The 19427-nt window shown below is 40.2% G+C and overlaps 1 protein-coding gene and 1 long non-coding RNA gene across 2 annotated transcripts; one reads left to right on the plus strand and one right to left on the minus strand.

Annotated features, from left to right (window-relative positions):
• Nucleotides 1-45: 45 nt before the first annotated feature.
• Nucleotides 46-3842, minus strand: LOC146444476 (uncharacterized). Its single transcript, XR_014850877.1, has 3 exons — nucleotides 3743-3842; nucleotides 1612-1742; nucleotides 46-254 (listed from the first exon to the last, which is right to left on the minus strand). It is a non-coding gene; the product is annotated as an uncharacterized LOC146444476 (long non-coding RNA).
• On the plus strand, nucleotides 3146-18404 carry NIPA1 (NIPA magnesium transporter 1). The gene is made up of 5 exons (XM_085055707.1): nucleotides 3146-3397; nucleotides 6350-6397; nucleotides 10315-10405; nucleotides 11661-11821; nucleotides 13105-18404. The coding sequence occupies exons 1-5, from the start codon at nucleotides 3238-3240 to the stop codon at nucleotides 13614-13616; spliced, it is 972 nt and encodes a 323-aa protein (XP_084911833.1). The 5' UTR covers nucleotides 3146-3237; the 3' UTR covers nucleotides 13617-18404.
• The last annotated feature ends 1023 nt before the right edge of the window (nucleotides 18405-19427 follow it).

The raw sequence follows: 19427 nt of genomic DNA on the forward strand, positions 1-19427 counted from the left end.
AGTGATGTCCCACTTATACCAAAGGCACTTTTTATACTACAGGCAACTGATCAAGACTCCTTAGAAAGGATTTTTAGGTCTTTCAGGCCTAGGTTCAGTGGACCCTTACACAAGCCTTCTAATAACTGCTCTTACTTTTGTCTTTGGTTCTCAAGAGCTGGCAAAGTGGGATTGCTACTGTCTTCTTGCTATTTAGTTTGCAGTCTCAGTTCCTACTGCTTCAGCTGCTGGCACAGTGGATCTTTATAGTGTTTCTGCCGAAGAGATTTACTGCTGTTGCTTCAGGGCCTGATAGAGATGTTGGTAAACTTCCACCCTGCTCTCCCAGATATTTTATAAGCAGTTTCAGATTATCTTCTGGGCTCAGTTACTGTATTTTCATTCTATGCCAGATACAGAATTATCTGATTTTCCTCTAGCCTCTATAAAACAGACCAACAACTGCTTTAATTTAAAAAAAATTCCTTTTTGTACATAAAACAAACATAACAGAGGAATCCAAGTCATTACAGAGGAAGCCATACATTCCTTTAGATCAGACACAAGTATTTTTCTTCCCTCTAAAATTAGGGAAAAAACCATCCTAATCAGAAAAGATCCATTGCCCCTGCAATAAAATGGTGTAACCTCTACCAACTTTGCTCACTCACTTCTAACACCAACTTACCTCAATCACTCATCCCCTCCTTTGGACAAGAGTCCAAAAGTCTAATAAATACTTCTCCTACCTCTTGGAGAGGAGCAGAGTTTTTTTGAAGGAAATGCTACTTAAATCTGAGCTTCCTCCTATGCAATTTGTGTGTTCATGAAACATCAGGCTGATATGACATCAGTAACACTAAGCATTGCAAGGTCCAAGCCAAACTAACCCAAAGTATGTCACTGTGCAATACATGATGACACAGCTTGGGCAGGAGGAATGATGCTACAATGAAACTCAGCCCCAGAAGACTAGATAAACCTAAGGAAGTTATATATGTTATACATGTAATAGTTTAAAAAAGGTCGTGTAATTTCCATTCAACTAATGATAACAGCTGCTTTTGTTGAGGTACTTTTATGTCTTGGTCCAAATTGTTTGTAAACTTAATAATGCAGATAGCAGGTGAATTCAGGCTCTGTTTTTCAAGATATTTGCAAATTTAATATTTATCAGTGTTGTGCTTATTATTTTAGTCTATGACTAATCCTTAGGAACACTACACCTATTGTATGACAAGTGCGATAGTAACTAACTGAATAAGGCAGAATAAGCATATTTAGAATTACCTATCCAAATACATACTTTAGAAAGGCATATATAAGTATATTTATAAGTAGGATATTAAAATTACATGTCTGGAGTGAAATAAACTCTTTTCTTGAGCTCTCTGGTACCTGTTTTTGTCTTGGTTCAACCACACCAGAGAGAGATTTTGAGTATAAAAATTGGCCAGGTTTGAGCTATGTTTAGAAACTTGCCTGATAACTAGATGCAAAAGCTGTTAAATATATATAACTTTTCCACTGTGCAAGCATAAATTATTTCCTGCAATAAATTTTTCTGTACATGTTACTAGGCTGTATATAGATCAGAAATGGATATTTATAATTAGCTGTATTTGTCTTCACCTCTATCTTTGTTTCCAAGGGTTGCTATGGATAACTCTTCTTCCATCTCCTGTGTTCTCACTTTTGCAGGTCTTGTGAGTCTCACAAGGATGAATCCTCTATCCCATCACATTCAGTATTGATCAAATGACCTGAAGAAACAACCTAGGTGAGAATATGGGCACTACTGCAGTGAATATTACATATCTTGCCATCAAACCTTAACACAATCATATCATATCATTCCTGTGCCTTCCTAGGACAGCTGTCTCAAGCAGTGTAGGCAAACCAAGAAATATGCAGACAAGAGAAGTATTTCCAGGAGTTTGCCTCTTCTCTAAACTTGTATTTGCTGGGAATGCTAAAATATATGCCAAAAACCACCATGCCCAGTTGTTAAAAATTACAAAAATGTCCACTTTCATTTATGTTAAGCCAAGATACTATAACTCATTTCCTTAGACGGATGTTGCCACAGGAATCCATTATGGATTGATTTATTTCAACATACATCTGGAAATGGTAAGAACTGCAGTGAGATACCTGCTACAATATATTTCTGCTGAGCAAGGAAGACTGCTTTCAGCTCAGCACTTCATCTTTGAAGAGACTAAGTTCTCTCAAAGAGAGATCTGTGGCCCTGTGATGGCCCAACTATATTGCTACAGAGGGATCTCCAGCCCTTATTTGTGATGGCAGGATAGCTTAAATTCTGCCCTCCTAGAACCTGGAAGATGCTGAATGATAGCTGAGAGAGGACGTTCATAAATTTGAGCATCTGACTTTGCCCTGCATCATTAGAAGAAAGTGAACTTTTTCCTGGAAATAAATGTAGATTCTGGGATTTACTACTGGAGTGATTATGGATCCCACAGTTTTCAGGCAATGTGCATGGCTCCTGGCAGAGGCCAAGCTTTCGCAGTGTGCAGCCACACGGTGCTTTGCTGATTGTTCAGCTCTGCCGCTCACATCGATCTGACCGACAGCAGGGTGGACGGAGCCGCAACTCCAGGTCAGGTGGGGCTGGAATGGCAGCCTTGACCCTCGCCTGGCCTGCCGTCGCAACACACCACGCTTTCGGGCGGACCGGGGAGCAGACAGGAATTTAAAAAACCCCACGGGAAAGCGAGAGCGCTGTAAAGCAGCCCTGCTTCCACACCAGAAGCACTGCCCCGGCGGGACTCGTCTGTCCTGCAGACATACTCTGCTGCACGTCTACTCGCATCCCTCTGTCTTTCCGCATCCTTCTGCCCTGCTGTCATGCCCCTCTCCTTCCACATCCCTGCGCACATCTCTCCACATCCCCCCGCTCTCCGCATGCCCCTGCAGGCTGCCCCGCGCCCCCTGCCCGCGGACGCTCGCAGCTCCGAGCTTTTGTCCGGCATCTCCGCCCGGCGGGGACCCCCGACAGCAGCGGCACCGGAGCCGCGATGTCACCGGGCCGTCGGGGCAGCGCTGCCGCTGCCATGACGTCACCCCGCTGCCGTCCCCGGCGGGACGGGCGCCAGGAGCCGCGGCTGCCGCCGGTCCCCGCCCGGAGCCGCCCCCGGCACGGCGCAGCGCAGCGCAGGGCGGGTCCCGGCGCAGAGCCGCTGCCGGGAGCGCTGGGCCCGGGCAGCCGCCGCGCCTGCAGCTCTCGGCGGGGCCATGCGGATGGCGGTCGGTGCGGCAGCGGGCGAGGGGGCAGCGCAGAGCCCCGGCCCCGCCGCCGTGTCGCTGGGCTTGAGCGTGGCCGTGGTCTCCAGCCTGGTGAACGGCTCCACCTTCGTCCTGCAGAAGAAGGGGATCGTGCGGGCCCGCGGGAGAGGTAGGGGCCCGGCGCTGCGGCGGCGGCGGGCGGGAGCTCCCCTCAGGGGGCTTCCCGGCCTCCCCCCGCGACCCCCCGGCACCCTCCCGGGTGTGCGGGCATCGGCCCCGGCTCCGTGCGGGACGGCTTCCCAGCCCGGGGCAGCCCGGCACCCGCGGGGAAGGGCCGCTCCCCCTCGCCCCGCAGCCCTAGCCCGCGCTGCGGCGGCGGCCGGCCCGGAGCGAAGGGCAGGAAGCGGGGGGGCTGCCGAGAGACCCGGGCCGCCCCGCGGGGCAAGGCGGACGCGTCCTGTGTCGGGGGGTGGCCGTGTCGCCTGGAGCGGGGGAACCGGCTTTAGTTTGTCACCTTAAGCGTGTTTGACACAGAGGTCCATGACTGGATGGAGGCGCGAGGGAGGGGATAACTGAGGCGGCAGGTGGGCTCGGTCAGGATGTGTTAGCGGTGGAGAGCGGCGAGCGGTTGTTAACATGCGCATCAGCAACAGCTTCCCGATGTATGGTCAGCGCGCTGGGCTGTCACGCTGTAACACAGCACTGGACCTGTGTGATGTATGCATTCCTGTCCACACACAGGTTCCTCTTGTTCATGTACTTGTGGGACTTTACTACCAGTTTCTGTGGCTTAGCTAGTTTCTTGCCATGAACACCATCAGCACATCTTGTCCTGTGTTTATTCCAGCTCTTCGACAGACAAGTTGCATCAGTCACATAGTGGTTTCCTCTTGTTGAGAAGAGACAGATCAGTAACATGAAATGATTTATTTCTTTTCTTTTTTCTTATTGAAATCCCATGCCTCATTATTATTTCCTGAGGTGAAAATATTCGGGAAGCGACTGTGCTGTCTAGACAGTTTAGCCAAAACAAAGTTGTAAATTCACAAGTGTAAAGATCTTCTGTATTTTTAATTTATTTCTTTTAGTATCATGCTTTTATGGTAGGAGAAGGTTATAAACACAGGTCTCATGAGGCCCTTAGATTGTATTACTGTGGTCAATAGCCATTTGTTTTTGTAAGTTATGGTGTCTGTGTATGAGCATGTGTCCATAGGTTCAAGGAATCTTTCGTCTGAAAAATCCTTTTTAGTGACCAGGACATGTAAGGTATTTTCTCTGGATACATTGCATAAATGTAAATATATACATATATGTACACATACAAATAAATATTTGTACTTGTAATGGTTAATGTTAGAGCAGCAGTGCATTTCCAGCGCCTGCTGCATCTGGCATGTTCAGGGTGAATGCAGTGGAGCAAAGCAAGCTTGGAACTATGTTACTACCACCTGGCAGCCTGATTGCTTTTTCTACAATGACCTTACAGTTAAGGGCATCAGACAAACTTTTGTTTTGCAAGCATAGTCTCCCTTTCCCTTCAAGATGGCTGTAACCCATTTCTATTGTCCACAGAAAGATCACGTTTGCAGCATAAATACAGATCTTCCTTTTTTGTAAGGGAAACAATGAGAAAACACAAAAGAAAGAAATAATTTTGCATCCCAAGGCAGCTGGAGGAAGTTTCCATTTTGAGTCTGCTTACTCCTGAAGAGCTTTCAGTGGAGCACTGGGTTAAGTGAGTGATGGGCGTGTGCCTGCTTTCTCAGTGCTAGCAGCTGTAAAACTTCCTGTTTTGAAATTATTATTTGTGTTTGTGCAGCTTGCTGAGCATCTCATAGTACTTTCTGTTGGCATGCTCTGTGAGGAGGCACCCAGGAAAATACCCCAGGTTTCTCTCTATTTCATCTTATGAAGCAGTGGGGTTCTGCCTTGAATCTAGCAGTTGGACCTGTATGTCTGAGATGGCCAGTGTCAGATGTTGTCTTTTTTCCATTGTCTTCAGCAGGTGTTGTATAATTAACAAGGAGGCACTTCAAGTCTCTTCTGTCTTCTCTATTGAATCAATAATATAGTATTGATGTAATTAGCAATCCTTGTCTATTTAGAAATAGCAACGGGTGACAAATATTTTGCAAAGTTACCTTACTTGAGTCAATATTTTCTATATTTTCTGCCCCCAACAGTGCTTTTATTTTATATGCAGTAACAAAAGTCTAAAAAATTACTACACCCACTCTAAAGCTGGCCATTTTCATTAGTCATTTTTCATCTCTTTTCAATTGTATAGTACTTAATACTTCCTATGTCTCCAGAGTTAGTGATGACTGCATTATTCTTTCATTTGGGATTCCAGAGTAGGAATTGCCTATTGCTCCAGTGGCTTTTGAGAGGACATCTTCCCAAATGAATGCAGAGCTGTATTGCTAGAAAGAGGAGCAAAACACAGGAGCATAACTTGATGCCAAGGTTGTGCTCAGAGAAGGCCATGCTTCAGGAATTGGTTCTACAGAAACAGAACTTATGTGGTGCACAGGTTCCTATAATACAGCGTTTTTAGTCCTCTCTGAAACAGGGCACTATGTCAGGAATTCAGAGGCTTCAGTTGTAGCCCTTTCCAATGCTTAATTGCAGGAGGATCAGGCAACACTATGGTCCTGCCAAACCTGTGTGCCAAAACAATTTCTCTGCTATGATTTTTCTGATATAATTTCACCGAGGTTGTATTGGCAAATTAACCAAGCGAAATCATATTCTGTTTCCATAGGTTTCCAATTCTCCTAGAAGTGGTTCTAATCTATATGTTAAATGTCACCCTCAGGAGCATTTGGTGACATTTTAGATGCTTTTCTACACAATGCTGCATTAGTGTCACATAGGTACTTCAAACTGGAAACCAGAACTTCTGACTAACAGGTTATCTTAAGAAGGTCTTACTTGGAAACATAAGCTAAATCCAAAATTGTTCTTTCTTTTTTTCCATTTTTTTTTTTTTTTAATCTCACACTCAGTTGCCTTGAAGAATAGGGTTAAGATGAAGGTCCTTAATAACTGAGACTGTTGTCTCATAGTCCAATATTGTGATTTCATATTATTCTAATACATTTTCCTATACTTCCAGGTACTTCGTACTTAACTGATATAGTATGGTGGTCTGGCACTATTGCAAGTAAGTATCTTAGAGGGTTTGATTTTTTTTTTTTAAAAGAGAACTTTGCTTAGATGGTGATCCGAGACATCAAGAAATCTGTATTTTCATCTTGAATCTCACACTGACTTGTCATGAAATTCCCATCCCTAGAAATATCCCACTTTTAGTAAATTCTTACTGTGGCTACCCTACCTCGTGGTGTTTGCAAAGGCAAAGAGCTGGGACAAACATGAGTCAGACATCTTTCCACATTTCCAAACCATTTGGTACTTGTAGCCCTTGGCAGCCACACACTACTCTGACTCTGGGTTTCTGCATGGTTTGTGTCTCTGCATTACACTGGCCAGCTCAGTTTTTAATAAAAGTCAAAGCTGAATTAAAAGTTACCGCTCTGCACAAAAGGGCTCATTGAGCACGTTATGTTTTAGATCAGAAAGCATTTAACCAGACTCAATTTAAAAAAAAAAACAGCTCTTTTGGTTTCAGTTCAACAGATGTAGTTTCAGTTTTGCTTTTAATCTGCCAGATAAATGTGAAGCCTTCTGTGGTGCTGATATGAGATCAGTGTAATTTTACTCTTTAATATCTTTGTAAACTGCTCACATGAAGTTCATTCTCTGATGTGAATCTGGAGCATGGGGAGAAGCTAGCTTTCTCCTCTTACAGATCAGCCCTAGTTCTACCCACAAGCTTAGAATCATACCCCACTTTTAGACTCTAATCCAGTCTTTTGTGAAGTATTTGGAAAAGTTCTGATGCCATTTCTGAGAAGTATATGAGTCCAGTTGTGCCCCTGGATTTGTGGCAGCAAGCTAAGTCTCTGATTTTTTTTTTTTTTTTGTCTTGAAACTATGCAAAAGGAATGAAAACTGATAGATCTCACTGGAGGACAAAGTTCACAGCAAATGTAGAAGCCAACAGAGCTTCAGAAGAAAGTCCTCAGCTAATTTAACTTGAGTTTAAGTAGTTCTTTGTCAGCTTCCTCCCCTGATAGGATCACTACAGCCTAAGTAGAATTAAATCTATGCATCAGTCACTGTTGTTTATCACTCATGAGGCTTCCATCTGTAATCTCTGAGCAGAAGGAGTTAAAATAAGGGAGGTTTTATTACAGGACTTATCTTGGTGAATCAGAGAAAACAATTTCATGCTTAAAAGAGCTGACTGAATTGAATGAAGGCAAAACAGCTGAAGGGAATGGTATCAGTTGGCTTTTTTCCAGTAGCTAGATGCAGGTATTTCAAAACAAAACCTCGGTAGCTTTACTGAGGAACCAAGCAAGAAGAATTGCTTATGGGTATTAGAGACTCAGAATGACAACACAGTCACAAACAGCAATAGCTAGGGCCAGGTAGGCACCTGTGGGATGCAGAGAAAGGTGCTATTTGTGGAAAGGTATTACTTGGGGAATTAGCAATATTCTCAGTTATCTGGGTGCAATGATAACAGCTGACATTTTTTTAAGCAGAGAATTTGGAGTTTGGGTCACTAACAAAACCCACATAAACTCTGTCAACTTGTTCTCATGGTATTTGTTCAGATGGTGAATAAGTGTTTCTGTGTTGGCATGCTGACTCAGCATAATGCTGCCCAACCGTTTTGGGGGCCCTGGGATCCACTGGATTACTGAAGACTTCAGAGGAAGGGCTGCAGATTCTGCTAAGGCACTTTTCCTTACTCTGTAGCCAAAAGAGTGATTGCAGCATGTGTACAGGTATTTCAATGAGCATTAAACTAATTAATTAGCTAATTAATTAGTTTCAGTGCAGGTTTTGATAGCAGCATAGATATGGCTGGTTCTTACAGTGAAAACATCTGCATTAGTGTTTTATTGCAGATGGGGAATATTCCCATTTGTGAAGGGAATCTCCTGTTTGTCATCACAGATCGAGTGTTGTTTCACATTTCATAGCAGAGTTGAAGCTCCTGAGCTGGTCTTTAAAATGAAACTAGGTTGAAAGATGAATTCTAGGAACATCCTTAGTGCATGTGAGCTGCAAACAAACTTTAAGTTAGCAGGAGCAGGCTGAAGTTAGTCTGAAATAAACCCCCTGGCATGCCTAAAATAGATATCTTTTGCTATACAGGTCTGCTCCTGGTCTCCTTGCTAATGGAGACATGCCAGTGTGCATCAAGCTTTGTGTTGCAATAACTTCAAGGATACTGGTACTCATTTATCAGATTTAAAGTTTGGTGTGCCTTCAGGAGCTGAAGTCATGTCTTGACTTACAGCATTGATGTGTCTGATGAGGAATTTATGTTCAGAGAGGACTGGGTAGGTTGGCAGCAAAGGCCCTCAGCACCAGGTAGATGGTAACAATTACTGAGGTTCTTTTTTGAATTTGTGTTAATTAGTCCTAGTCTGTCATTTGTGGTGGTACGGGACTGTTACTATTAGTCCATGGTGATAAGTTCAGTTACTCCAGTAAGTTCAGTTGCCTTACAATATGTTCCATTTGACTGAAGCTTGAGAGACCTAATTTATAGATTGGTGTTGGTACCATCTGTTAAGAGTTCTTCCAACAGAAAGTTAAGACACCTGACCTCAAAAAAAAGCAACCATTTGGAAATGAATGTAATCTGCAGAAATGCAGAGTGCCAGCTGTGCACCATTCTCCATCCAAGATTTGCCCCAATGCCTTCAGATGCCTTGAAGATAGTGCCAGAGTTGCTGCATATATCTCAAAACAGCCTGAGGCTGATAACTGAGTTACTCTGTTCCCAGGGGCAGGGAGACCACTACTGTCTCTTGTACCTTAGAAATGCTGCTCATCAACTTCTCTGGCTCACTCCTGCATATAGAGAAAACCTCAGTGAATTTAATTAGTATAATTTTGCCACACTCTGCAGTTTTGCAAGTTTGTTTGTCTCCTTCATATTTCCTGTAGGTTACACAGGTCTTCAGCTCTACTGATAATGTGAACTAAATTGGTAAATTAATTAACGTTTGCACAGCGATTTGCAGATGTAAAGACTAGGATGATGGTAATGACATTTGATAGTTGAGGGCAGTGCCAGTCTGAGCATAAAGACATCTTGGATTCTTGAAATGTTTTTAAATGCTGATAATGGCTTTTAACAGCAACTGGAAATTTGAGCTCTATGTAATTTGTGCTCAATCTCAAGCTTCTCGCCAGTTACTGCAGACCCTGTAACTATGCAAGTATGTTGACCTATTATCAACTTGCCAGTGCTTGCAAAACCATCCAGCTTTAATTTTTTAACTGAAAACTTGAACTGTTATCACAGCTGTGATGTGCAGTAGTGCAGTGTATCTTGGAATTTGCTTTTATTGGAGGAAAGAAAAATAAGGTTGAGGCTGTTACTGTGGCTTGTCAGGCATGTTCTTTTTGCAGTGGTCAAGAATGACTTTGGTTGTTATATAGTGTTGTGAAAATTTGATGCAGTGTATTGAAGAGCCCTTATGCATGTGCTTAGCATTTCATTAGAAGATTCCTCAGCACTGTCCTTATTTCCCCCCCCAAAAGTAACACTGCTGTTAGGAACTAAAATCAAGTACATTTGTTTTACATGAATGCACACTCTAAAGATGAAGGCATGGATTATGGATTAGATATACATTTACCCCTCCTCATACAAATATTTGAGTGTGATACTGAGATATTTGAGTATAATCCATGAGTGTTTCTAATTCATAGTATTATTTATATTTAACTAAGAGAAGTTACTAATGAGATTATTTACTCTGCCCACTTGGATACTCTTGTGTGGCAAATATAAATCCTGTATTAAGACATAATAAAAAACTATAGCAAAATTCCAACCATTTTGTTTAAGTGCAAAATTAACAGAACTAAGCAAATTGTAACATCTGTTTTCCAGTTAGATCAGTCTTTCCCAAACAGTATTGGGCAAGTTTTGATTACTTATTTTTACAAAGGAGTTTAAAGGCTTATTTCTGGTTCTCTTGACAGTGGCACTAGGTCAAATAGGGAATTTCTTGGCCTACACTGCAGTCCCAACTGTGCTAGTGACGCCCTTGGGAGCTCTTGGCGTTCCATTTGGGTAAGAGTTTGCTTTTCTTGTTCTTATCTGGATGTTGGTACTACTTAATAAAATGTCAGATGGACTCAGTGCTCACTGGAGGTCCACTGAGAAATAACAGGCTTATTCCTGTTCATGATGTGTTATAATGTCACTATTCCTGTTTTCCCCAGGAAAGCTGGGCTGGGGGGAGACAGTGGTGAAGAAGGGTTTTCCTGAGTATCTTCTGTTTTAGCTATCACTATGATTTGGAACAGATAAACATTTTTTTTCTCCCTTCAGTGTGGTTGTTCTGGACTCTTCAGCCTATTCTCTTATTCACAGTTCCCTTACTATGTGGATCTTTCCTTTTGTCTCACAGTCTTTCTCTACCCCGCTGTCCACAACCCATATGTGTTCATTGGTGCTGATTTTCATTTCATTGGATTTGACCCCTTTTCTGAAGCAAGGGAGTCCCTTGCATATGCATGCCCCTAGCTTCTTAAAAGTTATGTTTGTGGGAGGCACAGAAAAGGCAGTGAGTTTAAGGCGTTTTATATGCAATTAATGTTTTGTGAATAGGTGTACTGCACTTGTGGAACTACTGCAGTGGAAAAGCACAACTCTTTAAAAACAAAGCTGTGCATTGCCTCGAGATTTTTCTGTTGCCTGCTGAATTGTGACTGTACTGGTTATCTGCTTCAGAGTGTAGATGGCATTGCTTCATGTGTGTATTTAGTTCTATTACTATGAAGCACACTGATGGTGCTCTATGTACCACCTATTATTTTATCCCAGGCCATGTATTTTTGCATACTTTGGTCAGCTACGTGTCTGAGCTGAGCCCTGGGATCTTTGTAACCAAAGGTCACTTTTATCTCATGACTGCTTAGCACCTATAAAATGGGGTTTTGTGACAACTCACCAATTGAGTAATGGGTAGATGTCTGCCTCAGGGGTCAGATGTCTGGTTTGGGGGGTTTTGGTTGTTTGGGTTTTTTTTTTTAGGGGGTGATAGGGTTTTGGTTTTGGGGGTGTTGTGGCTAGGAGTTTTGTTGGGGTTTGCATCTTGTTTTGTTGTACTGTTTTGGTTTTTTTCCCCCTGGGATTAGATATCAAGGATTGAGTAAAATTGCAAATGGATGAATCTTTCCTGAGATAAATCAGAAATAAATTTTGAGAATTCATCAACATTTGATAGTATTCCTTTAAAAGGAAAATTCATATGGCACAGCACTGTTAGAACATTATTAACAGGATGTAGTCAAACTTTTATTTTTCTTCCTCTTTGTCCAAGGTCCATCTTAGCTTCTTACTTACTGAAAGAGAAACTGAACATTCTTGGCAAGCTGGGATGTTTGCTGAGCTGTGCTGGGTCTGTTGTTCTCATCATCCATTCCCCGAAGTCCGAGAGTGTAACAACTCAGGCTGAGCTTGAAGAGAAGCTTACAAATCCAGGTAGTTTGTTTTTTCATTAATTCATAATGATTTTCTGAGGCTGAGCAAGAGCACTCTTGAGGAAGAGGCTTACCACTTCTACCAGGTAGGCAAATTGACTTTTGAAGAAATCATGACATGACAGAGGCAAACCAGTATAGGTTTTGTGTAAGAAAATTATGCCCTGCTCTACTTAGAACTTGTCACGTTTATTGGGTTCTGTGTGGAGAAAGGAAAACGTGGATACTTTTGAAAACATTATCCTGCACAGCAAGCTCAGAACAATGGCCAGTTGAACTTGTAATTAATTTTATAACACTATGAAAAAGTGTATCTTGCTATTTAGGGATGAAAAGTATAAATCTAGATCTCAATTTAAGTTTGTTTATGCAAAACAAAAAATATTTTCCTATCTTCTTTAGTTCTCCATGCCTTTTTAATTCAAAGTTTATACTAAATGCCAGTTATGTTCCCAGATTTCTTTGCACAATAAAGGTATGTAGAAATAGGCTGTTGAGACATATGCTGAAATGCCTGTTTTTTCTCACCAGCTGCTGGAGGACACATACTGGTGCTAGTATGTTCCAGGCCCAGTTTTATTTTTCTTGCTTAAGAGCTAAACTGCCAACTATTGTTTTTCTCATATTTGTTTTAAGTGAGAGAAACTCAAACCTACTAACATCAGCTATTCAAAAAATCTGCAAAGAAAAGAAAACAAATGCCTTGGTCTAAGTTTACCATTTAAATCTGAACGAAGTGAATTGGCTATATATATCTTTAAAACTCTAAATCATGAAATGTTTTTCACTGATGTTATCTGTGTACTGGTGGTGTAATGTGAATGATACGGCCTCGTGTTGTTCTAACTGCTCCTACTCATCTTGCTCACCTTAATGGGATCTAACTTTATGTTTAAGCTCTTTGCTGGATCCACACACTGTGCCTTAATGAACCATTTATGAATGAGGTATTATCCCTCTTTCTGTCATAGGAGACTTTAAGGAGTATTGTCGTGATGGAAAAGAGAATAAAATTTTAAAAAGCCATGTGAAATCCAGTTCAAATGTGCAACAGGGTGTAATTTTCTACATGACTATTTGTTTTGCCCAAAGAACATGAAAAGATCATCAGTCATGGATACCCATATTTCTGGAAGCTCAGTGATTTGGATCAGTATTCAATAGCAAATCTTAATTATGATGTATATCTGAAGTTCACTGCTAGGATATAATCTGCCTGCTAAAATCTTTAGAAGACCAAGAGTTCTCACCTTGCTATTTACTTGTTTTCTTTTTGTTTTCCAGTTTTCGTGGGTTATCTCTGCATAGTGCTGCTAATGCTTCTCCTGCTTATCTTCTGGATAGCTCCAGCTCATGGACCTACTAATATTATGGTTTACATCAGTATTTGCTCTCTGTTGGGCAGTTTCACTGTTCCCAGCACAAAAGGCATTGGGCTGGCTGCTCAAGATATCTTTCACAATAACCCATCAAGTCAAAGGGCTCTGTACCTCTGTCTGGTACTTCTGGCAGTATTAGGATGTAGCATTATCATTCAGTTCAGATACATCAATAAGGCACTGGAGTGTTTTGACTCCTCTGTGTTTGGTGCCATCTACTACGTTGTGTTTACCACCCTAGTCCTGCTGGCTTCAGCCATCCTTTTCAGGGAATGGAGTAATGTAGGAGTCGTAGATTTTTTGGGAATGGCTTGTGGATTCACCACAGTATCTATTGGAATTGTTCTTATACAAGTCTTCAAGGAATTCAACTTCAATATTGGAGATTTAAACAAACCTAACATGAAGACAGATTAAAATATTTTTGAGGGGAAACTGGATGGCTCAGGGAAGGATACAGAGCTGTTCATTTCTAGGTCACTGTTTCAAATAGGATTCAGGTTGGTAACTGCCCTCTGACAATTTGGTGGCCTATGTGAAATAAATTGGAGGCCTCCATCCAGTTTCAAAGGAATAGATGGCCATGTAACCCAGTCAACACAATAAATTATCTTAATTGGAACTACTGATTGAGTCAGCATAGAGACTGATGTATTTCCTCACTGTAAAAGGTAGGGTAAAAGGTAGCCATCAGAAAAGCTCTGTGAATATTCTGACAGACCTGTATTGTGTCTTCTGTGGTACCATTTCTGTGGGCAAAGGACATCAGTTTCTAATGCGCTCAATCTGATACCTTTCATCATAAGTGATGTATACCTTAAAATAAGGGGGGACAAAGTAAGTGGAACAATTTGTGAATCTCAGTATAGCAATGTCTTCACCGTAAAGGCTGTGAATTCTCAGACAAATGTTGGTTGGATCATGGACTGCAGATTTGTTCTTTTTCATTACTGTCTTGGCAACTTTGTCTGCCATGCGGTGAAGACAGAGGAGTTTTAAACTGAATTCTTTATACAGAGCAGTGGGCCCTTAAATATCTTTCACTAATTATTTATCAGCTTATGGTAGTGTCCAGGTAATGCATTTTTCTTTGTAACTTGCACACGTTAAGACATACTGCATTCATCTGAGAGTTTTTAATTGGGAGCAGGTAGAAAGACTGTGAAGGATGTGGAAATGATGCACAGACTCATTGCCTACATGATGGCTTATTTGTAAGCAGCTCAGAACTGTTTCAGTGCCTTTGCAATCAAAAAATACTGCATAATTGTGAATGTATTTGTTTCAGATGGCCTATGCCGGTTTAATAATTCAATTTCACTGTCTACAGTATTGGACTGTATTCAAATTCTAAACACATAAAGCATCTAGAAGGACCACATGTTTTTGAAAGAATTTACAAACCTGAACTGAAACCCCTGGATGCCTTGACAGCTTCTGAAAACTCATAGTCCTAATGGGAAGAAGTGTGTTGAAATCAGTCCAGCATACCTTTTTTTTAAGTTTAGTGACTAAATTCAGGAGACCATTTGTGAAACAGCTAATAAATAGAGACCACAAAAAAAAAGACATTTAAGAGAGAAGAGAGCATGAGATTTCTCGTAGCTCAAAAAAGATGGTCTGATGCTCTTGTAATGTGGGAAAAGGAGGTTAAAGAGTGAAAAACTAAAGCATTCAGAGAGCTGAGTTTTAGGTGACTGACAGGGACATACATTCAGATCAGTAATTCATAGACCTGTGTGAACGGTTCAGCTGTAATATTTTGACAAGTAGTACAGACAGCTTAAGCTATGTTGGGAATGACTCTGAACAGTTCAGTTTAAACCATTTGGACAATATTGATATATTAAAGAATGAAATAGTTAATTTCATGTTTTACTTATATTTGCTAGCTAAAACATCATGAGTCAAAAACTTGAAAGCTTGAAGAGCAATGAGTGTTTGTTTCCGTGTAAGTACAAAAATGGGAGAGTACAGTGGAACTCAGCATTTCTAGATCAGAATGTCTCCTGAGACAAACAGAAAATCCCAATGTGATTACAAGACAGTATTTGAGAAAATTCACCACACTTTATCAAGAAATCATGAATGTTGCTTTCTACCTACCTGACAGGAACATGGACGTTGATTAGTGGGGAATAATAGTGTCTGCTCTCATGATATTTTTTGTTGACCTGAATTGATGTTTCCTTAAAACTCAGCCTCCATTTTCATTTAAAATGAATGCCATAACCCCTACTAATGGCATCAATAAATGTGAAAGTGAATCCTAAAGATTTATTATTCTGAAGGGACTGTTCTGAGGGAGTAAGAGCTCTACTGTGTTATTTTCAAGCTTGTTTTATAATTCCATATTGCAGGGGAATGGCTCTGAGTTGGCAGAAATGTGCATTTTTACAGGCCAGCACACAGTAACTGGGTATCTTAATGAAATAGAATAGCAGTAGCAGAGAAAAGACCATCTTCATGGATTTTTAACTATTGTGCAAGGTTTTTAGAAAGTTTGAGAATTGTAGATGAGAGTAATTGGGCTATGAAATCTGGTTAAACTAGCCTCTATTATTGACTGGAAGATGGTTCCTTGGTTCTCAGCAAAGTTATATTTTGTCCCCTGTTTTATTTATTTTTTTTTTTTATTGAACCTGGAATTGAACATAGGTTATGAGACCTGTACTAACCTACTTTTTAAAACAATGTTAATCTGTTTTCTGAAGCAGCCAAGCTGTCTTTTCAAAATTCAGCTTTGGAGTTCATGAGTTGTGTGTTGGATCTGTATTAGCCTTTAATGTCTGAAGACTTCTATGAAAATCTTTAGGTCAGAATGGAAATGATTGTGGTCTCATCTTATTCCTCCTTTGGCCATTTGTTTGTCTTGGTTTGTTATAAAATTAATTCTTAATTATTTATGAAGTGCCTGTCCTAGTATGTTAGATGCATATGCAAATTATTAGTAAATATTAGATTCAAAATAACTTGATTGCCCTGTCTAAACCTTGACATTTTCTGCACCACATGAAGTTTACTTGGTAAGTGCTCACTATGCAGAGGAAGAGTAAAGTAGCAACCATGTTCTGTGGTCCTCTGACCATCCTTACCACTGAAATGTCAGCACAGTTTTCTTCTCTTCTCCCCAGCTGCTCCTCATCTATGATGAGCTTTCTAGAAATGTCTAGTTAACCTTGATGTTTAAAACAGAGATGTCAAAAGCCAGCACATAAGGTGAAAGAAATTCTCGTGGCCTTGCACATCATTTGTATCTGCAGCCTTTTACTTCTTGAATGCTAAGTAACGGAAAGCTTTATTTTTGCTACTTTGTTCAGTGTGTAGCAGTGTTCTTTCAAGTTCTGCTGTACCTGGATCTGGTTCAGTTCTAACTTTAGAAATGTATTAGCATTTTCTGTTGTCACTGTTGATATGATTCTTTCCCCCTCCATCCCACACCCTCCTCTTTCTAGGTGTCCTACCTTTTTTAGTCCCATTGCTTTTCTGACTTAAAAGGAGGCACTGTTAAAGTTGAATTTTAGCTGTTCCCCCTCTTTTTTCCACACCTTTGACAAGTAAGCACTTTGAATAAGACAGATATCCAAGTTCCATCATCTCAGGGAGCAAATGTGCATAATTGTCTCCTGAGCTCTGGCATCCCTCATAGGTTTGCCCTTTTCACATTCTCTTTGTGTTATGTCCATTGATAGCTGTGAGCCAGATGAGTTCAGTTCTGATTTAGTAGGAGAGGCTATATGTACAAAAAGTGGACTCATTACAGTGGTAGAATGCATTTGAATTACGTTCAAATCCATATGAAAGACACTTCACTCTGTATGTCTGACTTCTATTATACTTGTCAAACATATTTACTTGGTACTCACTTGAGAATAGCTCTTTGATCATTATCCCTTCAGTGTATGGAGGATTTGCATTTGTCAGTCACAATCTCTATTAGGTGTCAAACACAAAAATCCCTCAAATATTCAGTAGGAGAATAGAAACCTTTTTGATACAACCAAAAAACCACATTTGTTACAGCTTAAATACTTCTGTAAAAAAGAAAAATATCTAAACAAGTTATCTGCTGTATTGACTTTCCAGGACTCTGTATGTGTAAATAGAGCCTATTTATTAGTGAGCTGCAACTAACATTAATAAGAACCTGTCATATCACAGTTTGACAAGTGAGGCTTCCTATTAATAATATTGATTTATATTGGAACATATGTATTTTTCTGAAGTAACTAGCACTGAAAAATGGAAACACTGGATTAAGTTGTTGAAACGCTAGAAGGTGAGGTTTAGCTTTCAGTTTATTTAAAAAAAAATACAAGATTTATAGTTTAAGAAATTTGGGGTTAATAAATAGGGGGTGGTTTAAATGGGAAGTTGTTTGCACATTGTACCCCTCTTACATTGCTTCATAAATATAAGACAACAAGGATTCTACAGATGTTCCTTGGTTGTCTTGGGATGGTGTAACTGCTGAAGTTTTATTGTTAAATCAAGCATTATCAAATGTTTATCTCTTACCTGTTATCTTTGTAATAATTCTTTGGTGCTATCTATCGGCTTACAGAATGCAGAATTTTAGTGTGTACTGTGTTAGGCACCAGTGTTGTCAACAGTTATCATTACTAGTGCCCAAGTGTATCAGACAGCGGTGTTGAAATGTTATGGATTAAGAAATCTTTTTAAAAGCTGCAAATAAGTTTGGGATCTCTTTATTGTTTGTGGTTGTGTTGGGTCCTAATATGTCCACACCCTTCCCCAGACAGTTGCTCTGTAGAGTGGAAAATATTACACAAAAGGGGTATTTTAAGTCTTTTTTTTTTCCGACTGTGGAACTTCATTTTTTTAAAAATTTTTCCTATTTTTTTTTCTTTTCCTGGAATGTAAAAAGTATTTCTAATGGGATATAGGGAAAAGGTAGTTGGCAACAAAAATACCATGTCAGGTTTGGTTGCTTCAATGCTCTTGCAATATAGTTACTAAAGATTACATAAAAATGGTTTATTTTATTAGCTTCCAAATAATGTATTTATAGATTTGTTAATGGCTTACAAGTCAAGCTTACTCTCTTTGCTTTTTAAAAAATAGTTATAGGCATGTTGTATTTGCCTTGTGTAAATTATAAAAGGCTATTTATTAAGTTTTCTGATAACTAATCTATTTATTAACCTGTATTGTTTTAAAATAAATGATTTATTTCTAGCTCAATGCTTGTTTTGTGACTCATCTTTATCAAATGGGGCAGGGGGAAGATCAAGTTTCCCACACACTTAGCTGCTTTACAGGCTAATCCCAATTCATAGGACCAAACTATTTCCATTACCCTTTCATAAAATAGACTCTTTGCTTTTAATCAGAATAGCAGGTTCTTCCATGGGTATATCAGTTGTCCTATACTGATATCTACCAGCAGGCTGTAGTCTTAATGTCTTCATTGGACTGAGGTTTGCTCACAGGTAGCATGAAGACTTCTCTGGCAGAAATGTTTGCCGGGGCTTGAGTTACTTGAAACTGTGTCTTCAGGGTTAACATGTGCTCTGTTCCTGCACTGCTGTAAATTGGTTTCTTGCTAGAGATTTTATTTGAAAATGTACTGCTCCACAATTGGGTGTGCATCGAGTGGCAACAGCTTGTAAGGAAGTCTGTGTCACCAGTCTAATTTACTGTCTGCCATAATAGCTCTCTGTAGAAAGAATCACTAGGAAAATTACAGTGACTGCCCATCTTATCCTTCATCTGAAATCCCTAGCCCCTCATATCAGGTACTGGCAAATACATAACTTAGAGCATGTGTGTGTGTGTTTTAGATTTTGGCTGGCTGGGTGTTTTTTAATGGTGGGATTTATGATTAAGAACTGTTTCATTCTGTGCATTTGTGTTTTATTGATATTACTGCCAGTGAAAATTGAAAGTTACATTTAAACAAGGAAACTAGCTCCTCAACAATATTAAATGTATGCAGTGGAAAAGATGGGTATAGATTCTTTACTGCAATTTTATTTTTAAATGTATTGATGATACTAATGCAATGTACAAAGATAGACAAGAAAACTAGAAAGGCTTTCAGTTTTGCATGCAGCATCTCTGGTTTTTAAGTAGATAGGATAAGGAGTCTGGATGTTGTTAGCAAGAAGATTCAGCTATCTATTTTTATCTTGTGCATCTTAGGAGCTAAGTTTCTAAGGCAGCAGCATTGTGGTAAAGGCAAATGTGCCATTTACTCCACTGGGG

The sequence above is a fragment of the Lichenostomus cassidix genome, chromosome 1 (genome assembly GCF_008360975.1).
Source record: "Lichenostomus cassidix isolate B80296 chromosome 1, HeHo_3.0, whole genome shotgun sequence".
Taxonomy (NCBI): Eukaryota; Metazoa; Chordata; class Aves; order Passeriformes; family Meliphagidae; genus Lichenostomus; species Lichenostomus cassidix.